This window comes from Cetorhinus maximus, chromosome 3 (assembly GCF_964194155.1).
Source record: "Cetorhinus maximus chromosome 3, sCetMax3.hap1.1, whole genome shotgun sequence".
NCBI classification, from domain to species: domain Eukaryota; kingdom Metazoa; phylum Chordata; class Chondrichthyes; order Lamniformes; family Cetorhinidae; genus Cetorhinus; species Cetorhinus maximus.
The window spans coordinates 59,362,702-59,385,471 of record NC_135881.1 but is presented as its reverse complement, the minus strand read 5'-3'; the positions used below and the strand labels follow the sequence as shown (position 1 = coordinate 59,385,471).

Genomic DNA, 22,770 nt, shown 5'->3' with positions numbered 1-22,770 from the left:
TCTAGATTACTAGTCTAGTGACAATAGCACTACACCACTGCCTCCCCAGTTGCCACTGTATTCACCTTTGCTGACCTGTTGAGATCATTAAAACGTTTTCTGTGCTAATTCCAGGAACCTCCTTGGCCTCAGCTGTAGATATCTGCCTCCCATTGGTTAGAAAGAATATCAGCAATAGTAATGGCAACATTTACTTCTGTGATGATTGAGCATAATAAAATGCCCCAAGGCCCTTCACAGGGGTGTTGGAAAACAAAATATGACACTAAGTCACATTGGGGCAGATAACCAAAAGCTTTGAGCAGTATCTTAAAGGAGGAAATTGAGTTAGAAAAGTTTAAGAATGGAATTCTAGAGCTTAGGGCCCAGACAGTTGAAGGCACAGCCACCAATGGTGCAGTGATTAAAATAGAGAATGTTCAAGGGGCAGGAATTATAGAAACACAGATGATATCTCAGGGTTGTGGGGCAGGAGGAGATTACAGAGATATGAAAGAGGAGGCCCACAATGGAGGGATTTAAAACCTAGGATGAGAATATTAAAATGGAGGTGATACTTAACCGGGAGCCAGTGTAGATCAGCAAGCGCACGAGTGAGTGGTGAATGGGATTTGGTTGAGTTAGGGACTTGGGCAGCAGAATTCTGAATGGCTTCCAGTTTATGGAGGGTAGAACATGGGAGGCAAGCCCAGAGTGTGTTAGAATAGTCAAACAGAGAGGTAACAAAGACATGGATGAGGGTTTCAACAGCAGATGAGCTGAAGCAAAGGTGGACTCGGGCATTGTTACAGAACTGGAAATAGGCAGTCTCAGTGATGGCATGGGTATGTGGTTGGAAGCACAACTTGGGGTCAAATATGGCACCATGTTTGTAAGCAATCTGATTCAGAAAGTGAGTTTGAGCCAGTAGCAAGCGAGCAGAGTTTGTGGTGAGGCTGAAGACAATGGCTTTTTAATGTTTAATTGTGAAGGAAATTTATTTCTGCTCATCCAGTACTGGAATTCGGACGAATAATTTAGCAACGCTGGAGAGGTCGGGAGAGCTAACGGTGAGGTAGGCTGGGTGCCACTTGTGTTCATGTGGAAACTGTTGTTATGAATCTTGCTGACGTCGCCATGGGCAGCATGCAGATGAGAAATAGGACTGAGCCAAGGATCCATTGTGGTGGGGTGGGGGGGGTTGGATCCAGACATAACTGGGAGTGGCAGAGAAGCCGTTCCAAGTGATTTTCTGGCTATGACCAGATAGATAAGAGTGTAACCAGGTGCATGCAGTTCCACCCAGCTGGAGAATGGTGGAGAGGTGGATGGAATGATTAACCATGTCAAAGGTTGAAGAAAGACTGAGAAGGAGGAGGGATAGTTTATATTTCCCGTTTACATAGGATGTAATTTGTAACTTTAAGTTCAGCTGTTGCAGCAGAGACAGATATCTGATTGGAGGGATTCAAGCACGAAGCTCCAGGAAGTTTCTATCCCTGATTCCTCATGGCTGCCAACTCATCTAGGGAGACATCACTGAAGCAAAGTGCAGCCTTTGTCCAACATGTGGGTCCACGTCATGTCCACTGTTGCCAATTGGCTGCGGAACCTGCAAGTAGAGTTGTAACGAGGTGGCTGAATTGAAAGGCCACTTTCAGGCATGTTGCACTTACTTTCAGGTTTTCTGCTTGCTGTTGGACCCCTTGCCCCAGCCCTCATCCTATCATGGAATTAAAATCACGGTGAAAGTTCTTTTAGCCTCTGATTGATATGAACCTGAACAGAGATTTCTGTATCTGTGACCTCATGTAACTAATGCATTTATCTCTGTGAACATAATTTTTGAATAATTTATTAATATTGAATTATCTGTGAAATCTTGTTTCACTTCACAGTGAGGTATAGCAAATATGTCAATTTGTAAGGAAGAAAATGGAAATGGGTGCAAGAATAAAGAGAAGATTCTTTCCTCAGTGAAAAATGTTTCAAATAGGGTAATAGAAGCAAAAACATTGCATGTTCCGAGGGAACCTCGTTTTACTAGATTGAAAGCTAATGAACTTTGGTCATTGCTGGAACATTTTATGTTTTCATGAAGAAAGCATGTTCTGATGTTCGCTTTTATCACAATTTTGGCCTTTCTGTTTCAAGGGAGGTCAAAACTGAAGGAGTCTGACACAGCATGAATCCTCAGATGACTGAAAACCAGCTTTCACAATGAACTTTCCAATAATCGCTTAAATCTTATTTCAAACATTAGGCTCTGAAAGTATTGCCTTTGATTCTGTTAGCTGTATACACATTATCTCCTGTATACTGATAATAGTGATAATCTCTATTTAAAAAAACACACAAGGCATAAAGGAAATCAAATACTGGCTGAGGAAATGAAATTCAACTGTTATCCTCATCTAATCTAATTGACACACAGTTGAATTTCCATTGTCACCTGTAATGTCCTGGCGTAAGTTGGTTCTGTTGCATGCAAATGTAACTTTGAACAGCTTGCTGCTGTCTGCCTTAACTTAGTCATGTGATCAAATTCCAGTGCTGAATCACAGAATCACAGTGCAGAAAAGGTCCTTCGGCCCATCGAGTCTGCACCAACACGTGAGAAACACCTGACCTACCTACCTAATCCCATTTACCAGCACTTGGCCCATAGCCTTGAATGTTATGATGTGCCAAGTGCTCATCCAGGTACTTTTTAAAGGATGTGAGGCAACCCACCTTCACCACCCAGGCAATGCGTTCCAGACCGTCACCACCCTCTGGGTAAAAAAGATTTTCCTCACATCCCCCCTAAACCTCCTGCCCCTCACCTTGAACTTATGCCCCCTTGTGACTGACCCTTCAACTAAGGGGAACAGCTGCTCCCTATCCACCCTGTCCATGCTTCTCATAATCTTGTACACCTCGATCAGGTCGTCCCTCAGTCTTCTCTGCTCCAACGAAAACAACCCAAGTCTATCCAACCCCTCTTAATAACTTAAATGTTTCATTCCAGGCAACATCCTGGTGAATCTCCTCTGCACCTCCTCCAGTGCAATCACATCCTTCCTATAATGTGGCAACCAGAAATGCACACAGTACTCCAGGTGTGGCCTCACCAAGGTTCCATACAACTCCAACATGACCTCCTACTTTTGTAATCTATGCCTTGATTGATAAAGGCAAGTGTCCCATATGCCTTTTTCACCACCCCTCTAACATGCCCCTCTGCCTTCAGAGATCTATGGACACACATGCCAAGGTCCCTTTGTTCCTCAGAACTTCCTAGTGCCATGCCGTTCATTGAATACTTCCTTGTCAAATTACTCCTTCCAAAGTGTATCACCTCACACTTTTCAGGGTTAAATTCCATCTACCACTTATCTGCCCATTTGACCATCCCGTCTATATCTTCCTGTAGCCAAGACACTCAACCTCACTGTTAACCACCCGGCCAATCTTTGTGTCATCCGCAAACTTACTAATCCTACCCCCCACATAGTCATCTATGTCGTTTATATAAATGACAAATAATAGGGGACCCAGCACAGATTCCTGTGGTACGTCACTGGACACTGGCTTCCAGTCACTAAAGCATCCTTCTATCATCACCCTCTGCCTCCTACAACTAAGCCAATTTTGAATCCATCTTATCAAATTACCCTGTATCCCATATGCATTTGCCTTCTTTATAACTTTCCCATGTGGGACCTTGTCAAAGGCTACATCAACTGCACTACCCTCATCTACACACCTGGTCACCTCCTCAAAAAATTCAATCAAATTTGTTAGGCATGAACTCCCTCTGACAAAGCCATGCTGACTATCCCTAATCAAACCTTGCCTCTCCAAGTGGAGATAGATACTCTCTTTCAGAACTTTCTCCAATAGTTTCCCTACCACTGACGTGAGACTCGCTGGCCTGTAGTTCCCTGGCTTATCTCTACAATCCTTCTTAAATAGTGGAACCACATTAGCTGTTCTCCAGTCCTCTGGCACCTTCCCTGTGGCCAGAGAGGAATTATAACTTCGGGTCAGAGCCCCTGCGATCTCCTCCCTTGCCTCCCTCAGCAGTCTGGGACACAAATCATCCGGACCTGGAGATTTGTCCACTTTTAAGCCTGCCAACACCTTGTCACTCCCTATATCAATTTGCTTAAGAACCTCGCAGTCTCTCCCCGAGTTTAATACCTTCATCCTCATTCTCTTGGGTGAAGACGGATGTGAAGTATTCATTCAACACTCTAACGATGTCCTCTGGCTCCACCCATAGATTGCCCGCTTGGTCCCTTATGGGCCCTACTCTTTCCCTTAGACAGCAGCTTCCAAACCCACAACCACTACCATCTAGAAGGACAAGGGCAGCATACACTCAGAAACACCACCATCTGCAAGTTCCCCCCCAAGCCACAAACCATCCTGACCTGGAAATATATCGCCTTTCCTTCACTGTCACTGTGTCAAAATCTTGGAACTTCCCTAACAGCACTGTGGGTGTACCTACACCACATGGACTGCAGCCATTCAAGTAGGCGTCTCACCACCACCTGTTCAAGGGTAATTCGGGATGGGAAATAAATGCTGACCTAGCCTGCGACGCCCACATCCCATGAACGAATAAACAAAATCTAAAAGGTTAACCCTCTGTTCCCTCTCTCCATAGAAGTTGCTGGACCGAAGTCTTTGCAGCATCTTTTTAAATCTCAAATTTCCGGCTTTCCTACAGTGTTCTGCATGATTAAACAGCGCGTTTGTAAATACAAAGCCAGTAGAACGCTTCACTCCCTCGCCCAAATGACATATAAGCCCCCAACCACCATGAAATGAAAAACAAAGCAGTTTGAGAAACGTTTCTACAAAACTTTCTTTGCAAACGGTTCCTTCGGCTATCACGATACTACTGTATTTTAGATCGGATTCTGTGCTGCTTATGCTGCAACTGGAAATCCTCCTCCTATCTCTCAGCGTTACCTGTGCTGCAGTGCCACCAGCCCCAGGGCGATAACATGAGGGACATCCAAGTGAGTCGGCCACTCGCCGGTAGCAACGCAGCCGACCACGCCGCACTCCTAAACAAAAACAGAATTACCTGGAAAAACTCAGCAGGTCTGGCAGCATCGGCGGAGAAGAAATCAGTTAACGTTTCGAGCCTTCACGGCCCTTCGGCAGAACTGAAGCATAGTTAGAAGAAGGGAGAAATATAAATTGGTTTAAGGTGGGTGGGGGGGGGTGGAGGGAGAGATAGACATTGAGGGTGTGGTGATTGTGGAGATGAGCAGATAATCAAAAGATGTCACAGACAAAAGGGTCAAAGAGGTGTCGAAGGTGGTGACATTTGTCTGAGAAAAGTGCTAATTAAGAATGGAAGACAGGATATTCAAAGTACAGCTCTAGTGGGGGTGGGGTGGAAAGACTAACAAGGTTTTAGTTTAGATTTAAAAATAATGGAAATAGGTGGGGAAAGAAGAATCTATATAAATTATTGAAAAAAAAAAGGAGGGGGGGAAGAAACGGGGTGGGGATGGGGGGAGGGGGAGTTTAAGATCTAAAGTTGTTGAATTCAATATTCAGCCCGGAAGGCTGTAAAGTGCCTAGTCGGAAGATGAGGTGCTGTTCCTCCAGTTTGCGTTGGGCTTCACTGGAACAATGCAGCAAGCCAAGGACAGACATGTGGGCAAGAGAACAGGGTGGAGTGTTGAAATGGCAAGCGACAGGGAGGTTTGGGTCTTTCCGGAAAGACCAAACCTCCCTGTCGCTTGCCATTTCAACACTCCACCCTGTTCTCTTGCCCACATGTCTGTCCTTGGCTTGCTGCATTGTTCCAGTGAAGCCCAACGCAAACTGGAGGAACAGCACCTCATCTTCCGACTAGGCACTTTACAGCCTTCCGGGCTGAATATTGAATTCAACAACTTTAGATCTTAAACTCCCCCTCCCCCCATCCCCACCCCGTTTCTTTCACACCCCCTTTTTCAATAATTTATATAGATTCTTCTTTCCCCACCTATTTCCATTATTTTTAAATCTAAACTAAAACCTTGTTAGTCTTTCCACCCCACCCCCACTAGAGCTGTACTTTGAATATCCTGTCTTCCATTCTTAATTAGCACTTTTCTCAGACAAACGTCACCACCTTCGACACCTCTTTGACCCTTTTGTCTGTGACATCTTTTGATTATCTGCTCATCTCCACAATCACCACACCCTCAATGTCTATCTCTCCCTCCCCCCTCCCCCCCCACCCACCTTAAACCAATTTATATTTCTCCCTTCTTCTAACTATGCTTCAGTTCTGCCGAAGGGCCATGAAGGCTCGAAACGTTAACTGATTTCTTCTCCGCCGATGCTGCCAGACCTGCTGAGTTTTTCCAGGTAATTCTGTTTTTGTTTTGGATTTCCAGCATCCACAGTAGCTTTTAGCTTTTTGTTTTTATCACGCCGCACTCCTCCCTCATCCCTCACTCTTCAAACTCCATGGATCCACAGGTTCTCAACACCACCTACTTCAACTGTAACTAAGAGAAGGGAGGAAAGAATAAACACCCAAACCACCCACTATTACGCTCGAAATGTTAAAATAAACTTGCCTCAGCCTCTGACTCTCCCCGCCATTCCCCTCCCCCCCACGAATCTTGAGTTAAAAATATTAACTGTACAATTTTCCCTTTTTGTGTTGCAAGCCTTTCTACTTTTTTTCTCCAGATTATTTTCCCTTTATTATTATTGTAACTTGAATTAGTATCTGAGCCTTTTTGGTGAGGACAAGGATGTAGGAGGGAACTGCAACATTTTGACTCAGTTTTGTGATGCTCAGATGAATGATCTCTATTCATCCAGATATATGATGGGGCATCAATGAATGAACATCTTAGGATTTTGTCTGAAATTGCTCTCCATTCTGTTATCAGAGACATCAAATTATTTTAAATTAAGGCTTAAAGATATCAGAGAGAGAGAGTTCCAGAAGAATGATTAAGCAATTGTATGCCAGTAACCCATTGCATGATGTCAGGACCTTCATCTTAAACTTCATTTCATTTTGACCTTCTTTGAGTGAAGTCAGTCAGTTGGAAATATAGCAATTGCAACCATAGCGTTACAGTAATCAATCAGTTGTCATGTTTTGAACTGAAGGAGAATGTTTTCCGATTGATTGCTATGATGCTGGTTTAATGCTTGTGTTGCAATTTCATTCCAATTTGCCTGGTCCCTTTGAAAAAATACATTACATGATTCTGTATTTGTTATGGAATGTGTTTTTATACTTTTGTTTTGATCCAGTGTCATTCATGATCCTTTGATACATTTCACCCCTTCATGGATGAGGAACTTCATAAATGTTTTGAACTCTTAACTAAATTTCTGGGAAAGGAGCTTTAGTTCACTTAAGATGTTGGGTAAAGGTTGTACTGCTCTGAAAAAACCATTGAGTTTTTCCATTCAGCATAACAGTAATAATTAATTTTAATAGGATTATCTTATATGACCCCCCTCCCAACCATTCAGCCATTGCTTTGTTTTTAAGTGCTCTACTAACAGCCTTTTTACTTACGGCAGTATCCTGATGTTCTTTTCTATTCTTTCATGATGCCTTTGGCTGGTTCACTAAACTACATTGATTGCCTTGAATGTTGCCATCTGTCTGTTTACTATGCTTCCATTAACGTAAGAGAGACGAATTTTAGGGAAATGCTTGCTGATATCCACAACATAATTTCACGATCAATAAGATTATAGGCAGTTTGAAGAAGCGAACCAGGGTAGTATTCAGTGAAAGTCCAAATCTGCCTGTGCAGAGCATGTTCAGAGTGGAAGAGAATAAATGGACTTGTGTGAGATCCTTACTGTATATTCTATTGCAGGTTCAATAGGTAACATTGGTTACTTATGGAATTGTATTCCAGCTAATGCACCTTTGCTTGGGTGAAACCAGTCCTGCAACAGTATTGTACATCACTCTGCAGCCCTTCTGGTGGAAAGTGTGAGGAATATAACTTATGTGGCTATTGGAGAATGCCACAGCATTACCATTTATAGTCAGGTTGTCCAGTTTCTGTTGTGTATGATTTTCAAATGATTTGGTAAAATTCATTTTTTGAATTTGTATTCTTTGGGACTAGACATAAATGGGTTGGGACAAGACATAAATTGGTTTCACTACCACCACTCTCCTTGGACTTACCAACATTTACCTACTTCCTCTGACTCTTGAGTGTTTTATTTTGTTTAAGCCCAGGTAATTAATATTGGCGGTAATCTGCGGTTGCGGGGGTGGGGTGGGGTGGCACAGATCAGAGGACCTCCTTGTGGATCTACTCCTGGGTCTGGCCAAGGTGGTCATCAAGAGGTCCAGGCAGCAGGTCGTGGAGGGGCTTGATCAGCCTGACTGTCTGCCTGTCCTCTGTGGCTATGCTCGTGCTCGGGTGCCCTTGGAGAGGGAGCATGCAGTGTCAGCTGGTAAACTTGAGGCTTTCCGCCACTGGTGGGTGCCGCGGGCACTGGAATGCATCGTCAGTCCCAGGAATTAAATTAAGTTTTTTGTTTAAAGTTTTTTTGTATTTTTGTTACAGAGCCCCTTTAAGGGACTGTTAATTTGTTTATTAGTTAATTTGTTTACTTTTGGGTTCTTAAAAAGTGTATGAAGAGACACTTATTGACGCTGGTGGATTGTAGAGTTAGGAGTTATATTTGTGTAATGTCTCATTTTGTAAATAAACCTAAAACTGAGTAAAGACTGACTTCTGATCTCCTTCACCAACTGGCTATAAGAAGCTTAACACTGGAAGACATAGGCCTGGATTTTCATGGAGTCAGGCTGAATTGGGAGGCCTTTAAAAATGGCAGATAGGACCGAGGTCCGGGATCCCCACCCGCATTGCCATTCCTATCAATTTCACTGGCACAGGATAAAGATGTGGGTACTAAGTCCAGAGGCAACACTCCTGCCCTTGCCAACATCGTTCAGTGGGTGGGTATTTCAGACCCTCGCAACTTTGATGGAGTCGGCCCTGTTCTGTTAGGATGTGGGGTTCACCTCGGAGGAATTCTGAACAATGGGGGATTCTTAATCCCATGTCGAGAACCAAAGGCGCAGCAAGGCGTGTGTCAGAAAATCCTTTCGAGGAAAATAACACACATTTTAACAATGTGTTGGAGGGTGGTCGAGTTGTACTATTATTAGAGTTGAACTGCTGAGTCTTATTAAGTGGCAACATAAATTTTTTTTTACAATATACTCAGCAGCAATACGTTTGCTTTCAACTCCAACTCTATCTCTACACTATCTGTTGAGGTAGCCTGTGCTACTCTCCTATTGGTTACTAGAGATCATGTGATCTTTCCCAACAAGTATTATTCTTAAAGGTACATTACACACTAAATAAAACCATAATTACTACAATTCTCCTCCTTTAATTTGGCTGGTCATGTTATATTTACAAGTATATATTTTTCAAGACAACAAAATATTTACACTTGGTAAGGAATTTACAAGTTCAGTCTCCAGGCCAATCCTGCAGGGTTGGCAACCCTAATGATAAGTGTTGTGCCCAACCTTAGGGTATAATAGGTGTGCAAAACAGATTAATTTAGCAGTAGAATGGCCTGCACACAGCCTACACGAACATGGGCTCACTTCACAGCTGTTGCAGGCGGACACCTAAAATAGGAATTAAGCCTCTGATTTTAGAATTTTTAAGGGTCCAAAACCCTTTGAAGGTCCACGTTGGAAAAATTGATCAATAATGTGGTGTGGTATGTGTCGAGCCTGCCCCGTTCGGGATTCTTAAGTGTCCTGATGGCACCAACTGGTGATATGTTAAAGGTTTTTGTGGAGCCACATTGAATGCCTTCCCCTGCCCTGGGCTTTACTGTGCAGCTACCAGTGAGGCAGGAACCCTCATATTCATGTCTTCACTTAGGGGACCTGCTTACAAAGACATGACCAATGCCAACTGCCTCCACTAAATGGATTAATAAGGCCCGAGGACCAATTTTTATTGATGATCACGCTTCTTGACTTGGTCACACGCTGGCCATGCAATGCTGAGTCAGAGCCTGAAAACAGCACAGGCTAACTCCTAGATCACTAACTGGCAATTTGAAAAGCTGATAGTTGGCATTTTGAAATCTGGGCTAATTCCACCAAGTCATTCTTTCAGGTGGTAAATGGTGTATAAAACAAGAATAACTTGAAGAGTGGGAATTTATTTTTGAGTAACATCCCTTATTTTGAAATCTTCAGTTATATACTATTGTCTGGAACTTTGTCTTTTGCATGAGGGAATTTTGAGTAGGGAGAATTATTGAATAAACATTTATGAGTACACTTTCAGACATGGGGAAATTGTTCTGCATATTTATAAACCACAGATTATCTTAATTTTTTCTTTGCTCTCGGCAACCATTATGGATAATTTGATGAAATATCAGACGTCGTTGCAGTTTCTCTAGCTGTGTTCTATATTTGGAATAAAAGTGCATTAACATTCAAGTGCTCACTGTGTTCATTATTCAGTGTTCATTATTCAGACTGTCAGGCTGAAAGTATCAAGTATATTGATACTTTGCGAATGCCATAAAGGCTGAGCACGTTAATGGAAATGTGCTGACCCAAGGATGACCCAATGCTCAAAATGTCAAAAGACTGTTGAGTGTGATCAGCCATGATTGTATTGAATGGCAAAGCAGGCTCAGGGGCCATATGGTCTGCAAAAGTGAAATACTGCAGATGCTGGAATCTGAAATAAAAACAGAAAATGCTGTATATATCCAACAGGGTCAGGCAGCATCTGTGGCGAGAAATAGAGTTACTGCTTCAAGTTGATGGTTGCCCTTCATGCAGAACTGAAGAAGGATGATAATGTAATTGGTATTAATTGCTCACTATTCAAGATTTTGAATCTGCCTTCGAGAATCGTTCAAGCACTTCAGTTTTGTTTGGGAGTGAAGTTACTAATTTTGTGAATCATTATTTTTATTTATCCTTGGTCTCCTATTTCTGTACTACAGGTCAAATAAATTGGTTTGGTTATGAAAGCCCTCGAAGCTTCTGGGACTTCATCCGTGTGGCGTGCAGTAAGGTTCCCCATAACTGCATCAGTAGCATTGAAAACATGGAGAATGCAAGCTCGTCAAGAGCAAAGGTTAGAAAGTGGTTACATTGTGATATTCTGCTCTATGGTCTGCAAACATTAACCTAGGGCATGCTATCGAGAGCTTTTTTTATACTCTATAAGACTCACGGTAATGCTGTTCTGATGAGTAGGTTTCACACAGCCAGTGGCAATCCAAAAGTGCCAAGGATGAGGCCCTGAAAGGATTTGAAGATGAGAACAAGGATTTTTGCCTCAGTTTTAATCTAGGTCATGTTTTGTATGTGTAAGATGGGTGAGTCTCTTCTGAATTTGTCCAGACTATTTTAATTCCCAGAACTACATTTAATATTTGAGACTTGTGTCCCGCCTAAAGCAGATGGAAACAACGTATGGGCTGGTGGGAGCAGGAATAGGAAGGAGAGCCAAACACCTTTGGGGATCCAAGCAAATGTTCACTGGTATTGTGAGGGCCATCGCTAATCTGAAATTAAAATTGTGTTGCAACACTAAAGTCTTTGGTCTGCAACTTTCACATTTTAAATTGCCCTCATCTGCCTGTGGCAGGTGACCACCGTGCAACCAGAATTGCGCCAGCTAAAATGATAACGTGCATAAACCGGTCGACAATGTGGTGCAGATCCCTGGTTGCCACTTTAAGCACCCACTTACCTTGTTCATGCTAGGTGGCCTGAGTTTAAATCGGGCCTTTTAAATTTAATGTAGTGGGGGATTTGGAACCAGTGTAGGTCGGCTAGTATGGGGATGATGGGCGTGTGGGATTTAACGCAGGACAACATAGATATGGTTACATTATGGTCCAGTTGGAGTTTATAAAAGTGGAAAGATGGGGGGCCGGGAAGGAGGGCATGAGAGAATTTATATCTCATGATGGAAAAAGCCTGGATAAAAGTTTCAGTGGCGGAAGGACTGAGGTGGAGGTGGGCAACGTTTGCAGGTGGAAAGAAGTTGTCTTGGTAGTAGATAAAGAAACTCAATTCTGGGTTGAACAAGGCACTAAGGTTTCACCTAGTCCTTTCCACCTGAGTGATTGCCTGGGGAGCGGGAAAGAATCGGTGATAAGAAAATGAATTTTACAGTGGGTGTAGGTAAAAATGGCTTATTTCATCTCTCTGATATTCGCTTGGAGGACATTGTGACTCATCCATGATTTAATGGTTGATAAGCAGCCTGATGAAATGAATGTGGTCATGATGTTGACAGAAATGGTTTGTGAGTAGAACTGGGAGCATTTTAAATATGGAAACTATTTTGTACCTGCAGATTTCTCTTCTCTCTACCACTAACAATCATCTTAAACCACCCTCCCATGCCTCTTCAACCCTCACCTCCAACAATTAGTACAATGAGCTCATAGTCTTTTTTGATACAAAGATCAAGACCATCTGATCAGCTGCCTCCCCCTTCCCTTCCTTCCTCTTGCTCACTAGGCCTAGCTTCCTTTAAGGTTCCCCTTGCACTATCTCTGAATTCAACTCTCTTTCTAGTTTGTTTCCTATCTCCCCTCATGCACACTCCAAGCTCATCTTGTTGGAGGGATCCACCTCTTACTCTCTAGATTGTATTCCTACTAAATTGCTTGACACTCAGCTTCTCCTCCTGGCTCCCATGTTAACTGACATTGTTAATGGTTCTCTCTCCTCCAGGTTCTGTACCCCTCCTCTTCAAAAATGCTGTCATCATCACCACTCCCTTAAAAACACCAAAGCTTGACTCCCTCCATCTTTGTAAACTACCACCCCATTTCAAACCTCCCTCTTCTCTTTGAAGTCCTCGAATGCGTTGTCACCTTCCAATTTTTTTTTTGTATTCTTTCACGGGGTATGGGCATTGCTGGTTAGGCAAGAGAAGATGGTGGTGAGCTGCCTTCTTGAATCACTGCAGTCCATGTGGCATAGGTACACTCACAGTGCTGTTCCAGGATTTTGACCTAGTGACAGTGAAGGAATGGCGTTATAGTTCCAAGTCAGGATGGTGTGCGGCTTGGAGGGGAACTTGCAGGTGGCAATGTTCTCTTGTCCTTCTAAATGGTAAAGGTCACGGGTTTGGAAGCTGCTGTTGAAGAAGCCTAGCTAAGTCGGTGCATTGCATCTTGTAGATGGTACACTGTTGCCACTGTGTGTCGGTGGTGGAAAGAGTGAAGGTGGTGGATGTGGTGCCAATCAAGCAATCTGCTTGTCCTGGATGGTGTCAAGCCTCCTAAGTGTTGTTGGAGCTGCACTCTTCCAGGCAATTGGAGAGTATCCCATCACATTCCTGACTTGAACCTTGTAGATGGAGAATAGGGTTTGGGGAGTCAAGAGATGAGTTACTCTCCACAGAATTCCCAGCCTCTGACCTGCTCTTGTAGCCACAGTGTTTATATAGCTGGTCGTTCAGTTTCTGGTCAACCCCCAGGATGTTGTTAGTTGGGGAATTCAGTGAATGTCAAAGGAGATGGCTGGATTCTCTCTTGTTGGAGATGGTCATTGCCTGGCACTTGTGTGGTGCAAATGCCACTTGCCACTTATCAGCCCAAGCCTGAGTGTTGTCCTGGTCTTGCTGCGTATGGGCAGGGACTGTTTCAGTAACTGAGGAGTTGCGAATAGTGCTGAATGTTGTGCAATCATCAGTGAACATCCCCACTTCTGACCTTATGATGGAGGGAAGGTCATAGATGAAGCAGCTGAAGATGGTTGGGTCTGGGACACAACCCTGAGGAACTCCTGCAGTGATGCCCTAGAGCTGAGATAATTGACCTCCAACAACCACAACGATCTTCCTTTGTGCTAGGTATGACTCCAACCAGTTGAGAGTTTTCCTCTGATTCCCATTGACACCAGTGTTGCTTGGGCTCCATGATGCCACACAGTCAAATGCTACCTTGATGTCAAGAGCAGTCACCCTCACCCCACCTCTCTTCTGTCCATGTCTGAACCAAGGCTGCAATGAGATCAGGAACTGAGTGGCCCTGGTGGAAACTGAACTGATCGTCAGTGAGCAGGTTTTTGCTGAATAAGTGTCGCTTGATAACACTGTTGACAGCTCCTTCCGTCACTTCGCTGATGATGGAGAGTAGACTGATGGGGCAGTCATTGGCCGGGTTGGATTTGTCCTGTTTTTTGTGTACAGGACATAGCTGGGCAGTTTTCCACATGACTGTGTAGATGCCAGTCTTTTATTTGTACTGGAACAGCTTGGCTAAGGGCACAGCTAGTTCAGCAATACAAGTCTTCAGTACTATTGCCAGAATAGTTAGGGCCAATAGCCTTTTCAGTATCCAGTGCCTTCAGCCGTTTCTTGATATCACATGGAGTGAATCGAACTGGCTGAAGACTCTGCCTATCTTTCTTGCAGCTCCTTGTTTGAATACCTCCATCAGGTTTACAGCCCTGTCGTAATACCAAGACTATTTTTAGCAAAGTTACAAATAACACCTCAGTTGACTGTGACAACGGTAAACTATCCCTCTTTGACCTATCTGCAGCATTTGACACAATTGCCCACAAAATTCTGCTCCAATGCCTCTCCATCATCATCCAGTTTGGCGGGACTGCACTTGCCTGGTTTTTATTCATATCAATTTTGTCATAGCCAGAGAATCAGCAGCAATGTCTTCTCTCCCTCCTCTCACAACTTTATCTCTGGTGCTATATAAGGATATATCCTTGGCTCCCTCCTTTTTCTCATCCATGTGTTGTCCCTCAGCAACATCGTCCAAAATCATGGCACCAGTTCCCGTATGTACACTGACAATACTCATCTCTACCTCTCCTCACCCTCTCTCGACTCCTGTTCTGCCTCTAAATTGTCGTACTGCTTGTCTGACATTCAATATTGAATGAGCAGAAATTTCCTCCAATTAACTATTTGATCCCCGTCACAAACTCTGTTCCCTCACTACTGACTCTATCCTCGTCTGAGGCTGAACCAGACTGTTTGTAACTTTGGTGTTTTACTTGAGCTCAAGATTAGCTTCTGAGAACACATCTGTGCCATCACTAAGGCTGCCTATTTCCTCTGCTGCAATATTGTCCAAGTGCGACCTTGCCTCAGGTGGTCTGCTGATACCTACTCATGACAAATTCAACACACTCTGAGCGGCCTCCCATGTTCTACCCTCCGTAAACTTGATGTAATTCAAAACCCTGTTCCCCTGACCAGACTCGCACCAAGTCCCACTTACTGATATCCCCTGTGATTGTCTACATCGGCCCCCAGTCAGGCTTTGCCTCAATGTAAAAAATCTCTCCGTAGTTTTCAAATCATTTCATGGCCTCCCCCCTCCCTATCTCTGTAATCTCCTTCAGCCTTTCTCTGTTCCTCTAATTCTGGTCTATTAAGCATTCCTGATTTTAATCACTCACCATTAAAAGTCATATCTTCAGCTGCCTAGGCCTTAAGCTTTGAAAGGCCGGCATTTATTGCCCATCCCTAATTCCCCTGGAGAAGGTGGTAGTGAGTCCCTCTCTTGAGTCGCTGCAGTCCATGTAGTGCCATTCCACTATTTCTGATTTGTCATGCTGCTTGTCCAACATCCAGGATTGCATGAGCAGAAGTTTCCTCCAATTAAATATTGGGAAGAGTGAAGGCATGGTTTTCAGTCTTTGTCACAAATTCCATTCCCTTGCCAATCCTTTCATCCCTTCCCCTGCAGTTGTCTGAGGCTATACCAGACAGTTCACAACTTGACCTCAGGATGAGCTTCTGACCATGTATCTACTCCATGGACAAAACACTTACTTCCACCTCCGTAACATTGCCTGCCCCTGCAGCTCACCTATTCCTGAAATACTCATCAATGCCTTTTATCATCTCTAGACTCGACTGTTGCAATACACTCCTGGCCAGCCTATCATCTTCCACTCTCTGTAAACCTGAGCTCATCCAGAGCCCTGCTGCAGATGTTCATACTCACACCAAGTCCCATTTTCCAATCACCCCTATGCTTGCTGGTCTATCAGCTCCAATTTCAACAACACTTTGATTTTTAAATTCTCATTCTTGTTTTCAAATCCCTCCATAGATATAGAGTCCCCTCCCTAAACTCCTCAGTTTCACTCCTCCTCTCTCCTCCTTTGAGGCGCTCCTTAAAACCAACCTCTTTGACCAAGCTTTTGGTCATCTGCCCTAATACTTCCTTATGTGGCTTGTTGTCAAATTTTGTTTGGATAATGTTCTTGTGAAACACGTTGCGATGTTTTACTCCATTTAAAAGTGCTATGTAAATGCAAGTTGTTTTCGCAAATTGGTAACATGAACACTTCATCTGTTTCATTTTAAAATCTCTTGCTGACAATTGAATTTTGTGTTCAAATGATCTTTTGTGGGCATTTTTCTGCATCAGCCTGAGTATCTACAGGAGGTCAGCAAGACTGACATAAGATGTCCCTTTTCATATAATGAGTACAACTGTGCGATGATGAGTATTTATTCCTTTACAGCTATGATTATATGTTTTATTGTCAACAAGTTGTAGCAATTGTTGCTCAAATGGTACATAAAACATTGGCTCCCACGTGGCTGATGTGGATGTGCCTTGTCTTGTTACCATATTCAGCTGTCAGCATAGTGAGCAAAAGAATAATGTAGCTGTTTGCTTTATGCATTTTAATTCTGTTATGCTTCTGTTCTGTCTCTTGTAACTTGACAGGGCAGAGCATGGATCCGAGTCGCACTCATGGAGAAGCGTCTGTCTGAGTATATCTCTACTTCCCTAAGGGACATCAAAACAACCAGGTCTTTACAAATTATCCATGTAATTTGACACCTACAATATAACAACAGAAACTAATGAATTTGAACTGGGCATGTCTTTGTAAAATGAATTTTTAAAAAAAAAATTGCAGTCTGCAGCCTCTTACTGATAACGTACGCTACAACTTATCTTTTTGTTTCATGAACCAGAAGAATATTGAGAAGACGCAGAAAGCGTTTATTTGTCCTCTGATTTGCTTGGCCAGAGACACAGCTGGTTTATTTGATATGTAGCATTAACACTGATTGAGATGATACCTTAAGCCATCTGTTCCCTAAATATGATTGAGGCTCTGAACAACTTCTGTTAAAATTCCTCTATCAGGAGATATTATGAAGACGGAGCAATTGTACTGGGAGAAGAAGCAAACATGCTTGCTGGCATGCTGCTTGGACTCAATGCTATTGATTTCAGGTAATTGATCTGATTTCTTTCTATGACTAATGTTAGATTAATGAGTATGTTCTGTTAGTATGTAAAAGGCACTGGTTTTAGACAGTTGTATTTCAAGGTTGGGTTGGCCCAAGCTATATGCATTGCCTTCTGGCTGAGAAAATACACACACAAGCACACAGTTCTGCTCACTGTTCTTTAAGTGCATATGAAACTTTAATGCTAACAAACAAACAAACAGTAGGACAATCCATTTTCTGCTAACACTGTACAGATTAAAAATTAAGTCTTAAAAGATCCTCAGCAATGATGAGGAAGTGTTCATCCACATCCAAAGGTGCGGGCTACTAGAACAATGGGGATTGGATACTGGTCACTAGAAATGTTCTTGCTAGGCTCCATGTGTGTCTGGCCATGCAGCAGCCTGGAAGCCCTGTTCCAGGTTAAATAATGCACATGCATGGCCACACGAAAAATTTAAATGTACTGTGCAATGAAAAAAATTGGCTGCACACCAAAGAAAATTTAATCAAAACAGCTAGGGGTTTACGGTTTCAACTTAGGGGAGTCCATCAGGGTGGAGAAACAGTTGTCCTGCGGCATTTGTGATCCTTCAGAATACTCCAGTAAGTTAACAATAAGAAAAATATTTGATGTAAATGGAGTGAGTTTGAAATGAAAAGCGAGGAAGTTATGCTAAACCTGTAAAGATCACTAGTGAGGCCTCAGAACATAGTATAGGAAATAAGAGCAGGAGCAGGCCATCTGAACCCATGGAAATACTGCAACTCTCAGTAAGATGATGGCTGAGCATCTGCAACAACTCTACTTTCCTGCCTTATCCCCGAATCCCTGGATTCCTTTTGTGCCCAAAATCTAGTTGATCTCAGTATTTTTTTATTCTTTCATGGGCTGTAGGCATCACTGGCAAGACCAGCATCCGTTTCCCTTAAGATGGTGGTGAGCTGCCTCTTGAACCTTCTCAGTTCATCTGGTGCAGGTATACTCAGGCCTGAATCCTCTGGTCGCCGTGCGGGGTCAGGCCCCACTCGCCAATGCATAAAATGATGCACAGTGACGTTGGTCATGTGCCCCGACGTCACCGTGCATCATTCTGATGTTCAGTTTGGCGGGCAAGCACCGGAGTTGGCTGTGCGTCCGCTGAACTGACAAAGGCCTGTCAAGGCCATTTAAATACCAACTGAAATCACCAGCAGAGCTGCCCGTCCAACTTTAAGGTTGGCAGACAGGTGAAGAGCCCAGGCGCCTTCGCATTTATCATGAAACCTCATCTACGGGCGGGATGAGGTTTCATGAAGGGTTTATAAGTTTAATAATACAAGTAATAATAATATATAATTTAATATAAATTTAATAAAATTTTTTATCAAAATTCATTCCCATGTCCCAGCTCATGTGACACAGTCACATGAGGGGACATGTCTGAATAATTTTTAAAATTCTTTACTTCAAGTTTTCATAATCAAAGTAATCTTCCTAAGGCAACTCCGTGCCTCCGGGAGATTTCTGCGCTCATTCATGCGCATGCACAGGGAACGTGGGCCTTAATTGGCCCACCCACATAAAATGGCACATAGCCGATTGCAGGCGGTGATCGGCCGCGTGCCTGCCCGCGCCTGCCCCCAGCCAGAAAATTCTCCCCTCAGTGCTGCTGGAAAGGAAGTTGCAGGATTTTGATCCCGTGACAGTGGAGGAATGGCATTGCTGCCATTTCAAGTCAGAATGGTGCGTAGCTTGAAGGGGAATTTGGAGGTGGTGATGCTCCCATGCGCCTGGTAGAGGTTGTGGGTTTGAAGGTTTTGTCAAAGGAGCCTTAGTGATTGTATTTTGTACATAGTACACACTCCTGAAACTGTGCATTGATGGTGGAGAGTGTGAATGTTTAAGTTATTAGATGAGGTGCCAATCAAGCTGGCTGCTTTGTCCTGGATGGTATTGAGTTTCTTGAGTGTTGCTGGAACCACACTCATCCAGGTAAGTGGAGAGTATTACATCACACTCCTGATTTGTGCCTTGTAGATGATGGACAGGCTTTGGGGAGTCACGAGGTGAGTTACTTACCTCAGAATTCCCAGCCTTTGATTTGCTCTTGTAGCCACAGTATTTGTATGGCTGGTCCAGTTCAGTTTCTGGTAACTCCCGGGATGTTGAGAGTGGGGGATTGAGTGATGATAATACCATTGAATATTAAGGAGAGATGATTAGATTCTGTCTTGTTGAAGATGGTCATTGCCTGGCATGAATGTTGCTTGACACTTATCAGCCCAAGCCTGAATGTTGTTCAGGTCTTGCTGCATATGGACACGAACTGCTTCTGAAGAGTTGCAAACATTGGTACTGAACATTGTGCAATCATCAGTAAACATTCCTGCTCCTGACCTTATGATAAGCAAAAGTCATCAATGAAACAGATGAAGATGGTTGGACCAAGGACACGAATCTGAGGAACTCCTGCATCAATGTTCCTGGACTGAAATGATTGGCCCCCCCAACAACCATAACTGTTTTCCTTTGTGCTAGGTATGCCTCCAAACAGTGGAGCATTTCCCCTCTAATGCCCATTGACTTCACTTTTGCCAGGGCTCCTTGATGTCGCATGCAGTCAATGCTGCCTTGAATTCAAGGCCAGTGACTCTTCTCTTGACATCAGCTCTTTTACTGATGTTACTCATGTTTTGGACCAAGTCTGTAATGAGGTCAGGAGCTGAATGGCCCTGGTGGAACCCAAATTGAACATAAGGAGGTTTTGATATAGTGGTCATGTCATTGACTAGTATTCCAGAGGCTCAGGCTTATGCTCCCTTGGGATACTGGTTCAAATTCCATCATGGCAGCTGGTGGAATTTAAATGCAATTTAATAATTCAATTGATTAAAACAAAATTGGAATTGAAAGCTAGGGCAGGATCTCCCCCCCCGACCTTTGGAGGGTGGGGGAGGGGGGGTTGTCCGGGAGCGGGCGGGTTCCCGATCGGCGCCCCCGCTTGGGGGCACACCGCCATTTTAGGTGGGCAGGCCAATTAAGGCCTGTCCAGCGTGACATCCACCCGGAAGCGCTGTGCGCTCCCTGCGCATGTGCACAAAAGAGCGCACTCATCTCCCTGAGGCAAAGTGCTGCCTCAGGGAGATCACTTTAACTTTTAAAAAGATACTAAAGGATGAGAAAAATTTTATTGACATGTCCCCTCGTGTGACACTGTCACATGAGCTGGGACATGTCAATTACTTATGTTAAAAATGTGACACAAATTTTAAATCTCTCATGAAACCTCATCCCACCCGTGGATGAGGTTTCATGTTTTTCCTGAAGCTGCCTGGGCTCTTCGCCTGCCCACCAACCTTAAGGTTGGACGGGCCTGTCCATTAATCATTTTAATTACTTTTTTAATGGCCTTAATAGGCCGTTGACTGGTCAACTGCACACCCACCGAGCTGAAAATCTAAATGACACGCAGTGATGTCAGGATGCCGTGAAACTATCATCGATTGTTGTAAAAGCCCATCTGGTTCACTAATGTTGTTTAGCAAAGCAAATCTGTCATCCTTACCTGATCTGCCCTACATGTGACTCCAGACCCACAGCAATGTAGTTGACTTTTAGCTGTCCTCTGAGATGGCCTAGCAAGCCTCTCAGCTGTGCTAACCACCACAGAAACTTCAGTCTTGAATATGCTCAACTACTAAGTATCCACAACCCTCGGGTGGTGAATCACAACTTTTTCAGTGAAGAAAATTTTTTCGCATCTCAGTCCTAAATGACCTATCTCTTACCTTGACACTATGGCCCCCTAGTTCTACACTCTTCAGCCTGAGGAAACAGCCTTTCACATTTATCCTATCAAACGCTCTCGGAATTTTATATATTTCAATGAGACCACCTCTCGTTCGTATCGCCAGAGAATATAGATCCATTCTACTTAATCTCTCCTCATAGGACAGTCCTCTCATCCCTGGAATCAATCTAATGAACTTTTGTTGCACCAAGGCAAGTATATCCTTCCTGAGGTAAGGAGACCAAAACTGTACACAGTTTCCTTGTCTCACTAAATCCCTGCATAATTGCAGTAAGACGTCCTTGACCTTTGCTCCAACCCCCTTACAATAAAGGCTAACATACTAATTTCCTTCCTACCTGCATGTTAACTTTCTGTGATTCCTGTGCAAGGGCACCCAAATTCCTCTGCCAGCATTTATTGGCCTCTTCACCTTTTTAAAAAAAATCCTGCTTTTCCATTTTTCTTGCTAAAGTGAAAAATTTCACTTTTCCCCACACATACTCCACTACCCAATTACTTATGTATCCTTTTCAAAGATTACTTTGCCACCTCAGCAAACTTGGATATAGTCCACTTGGTCCCCTCATCTAAGTCATTGAATTATGAATTCTGAATAGCTGAAACACTGATCCTTCCAGTACATGTGCCTTTCACAACCTTGATATTCCGCAGGGTTTTACTGCCAATCAGTTACTTTAGAAGTCTAGTTACTGTTGCAATGTAGGAAATGCAGCAGCCAATTTGTGCACAGCAAGTTCCCGCAAACATCAGTGAGATAATGACAAGATAATCTGTTTTGGTGATACTGGTTGAGGAATAAATATTGGTCGGGACACTAAGGGAAACTTCCCTACTCTTCTTCGCTTGTGCAATGGGATCTTTTATGTCCTGGGAGGGCAGATGGGACCTTGGTTTAATGTTTCATTTGAAAGATGGCATCTCTGACAGTTTTGACACTCCTTCAATATTGCATTGGAGTGTGAGCCTAGATTATATGTTTAAACCTCTTTCAACTACCTTCAATTCGCATGTCCCCACTGCACACAAACTAATTTCTCTCAGTGCAGTTCTTGAATTATTCCAACTTCATCTATTCTGTTCTTCAATGGGAAAATTTAAAATCTTTATTCTATCAGTTCTTCAGAGACAGTTTATTTAGTTATTTATCTCTCTCTCTCTCTAATCAAGTCTAACCAAAAACTGCCACCTTTTGTGACTTCACCTTCGGCCTTCATCTATTGACCTTATTGGCTTCTACTTACCAAACTCCTCCTTCAAATCAAACATGGACTTCCCCTCCCCTCCCCAGCTCTATGTTACAGTATCCAGCTGCCTTTATAATGACTCCATAACTTTTCCCTTTGCCACTCTACTCTTGAGTGTTGTTTCAGGTTTTCTTGGTAACAGCTGTAAGGATACCTTTTACAAGTATGGGTCAATGTCTCTTTGGTCTGTAGTCATAGTCTAACTTGATAAAAATACTCTGGAACAACGTGGATTCTAGTGTGTACTAATCCCACAAATTATGTATGAGGTGGCACCATGGGCCATTTGAGCATTGTCATCTCTAGCTTTATTCTTTTGAAGGAGTTCCAATTATCTTCTAGTGAAGCGTTGTTAAGCATCTTCCTCCAATCTATTGGTTTTAAATCTTCACTCATAACTTTTGCGTTTAGTCATTGCTCATGGTCTTGGGTTTAATTGGGTCACAGTCCATGTTAAGCGTCATCTTTCTGAGGTCACTGGGCCTCAGTGGG

At 43.3% G+C, this 22,770-nt stretch overlaps 1 protein-coding gene across 3 annotated transcripts in view; it reads left to right on the top strand.

Annotated features, from left to right (window-relative positions):
• Window positions 1-22,770, top strand: part of rundc3b (RUN domain containing 3b) — a 111,005-nt gene that overhangs the window by 67,163 nt on the left and 21,072 nt on the right. For all 3 annotated transcript variants that reach the window (XM_078538436.1, XM_078538439.1, XM_078538438.1), the window contains 3 exons: window positions 10,984-11,117; window positions 16,720-16,805; window positions 17,149-17,238. In XM_078538436.1, the coding sequence (XP_078394562.1) occupies window positions 10,984-11,117; window positions 16,720-16,805; window positions 17,149-17,238 (310 nt within the window). The remainder of the gene's footprint in view (window positions 1-10,983; window positions 11,118-16,719; window positions 16,806-17,148; window positions 17,239-22,770) is intronic.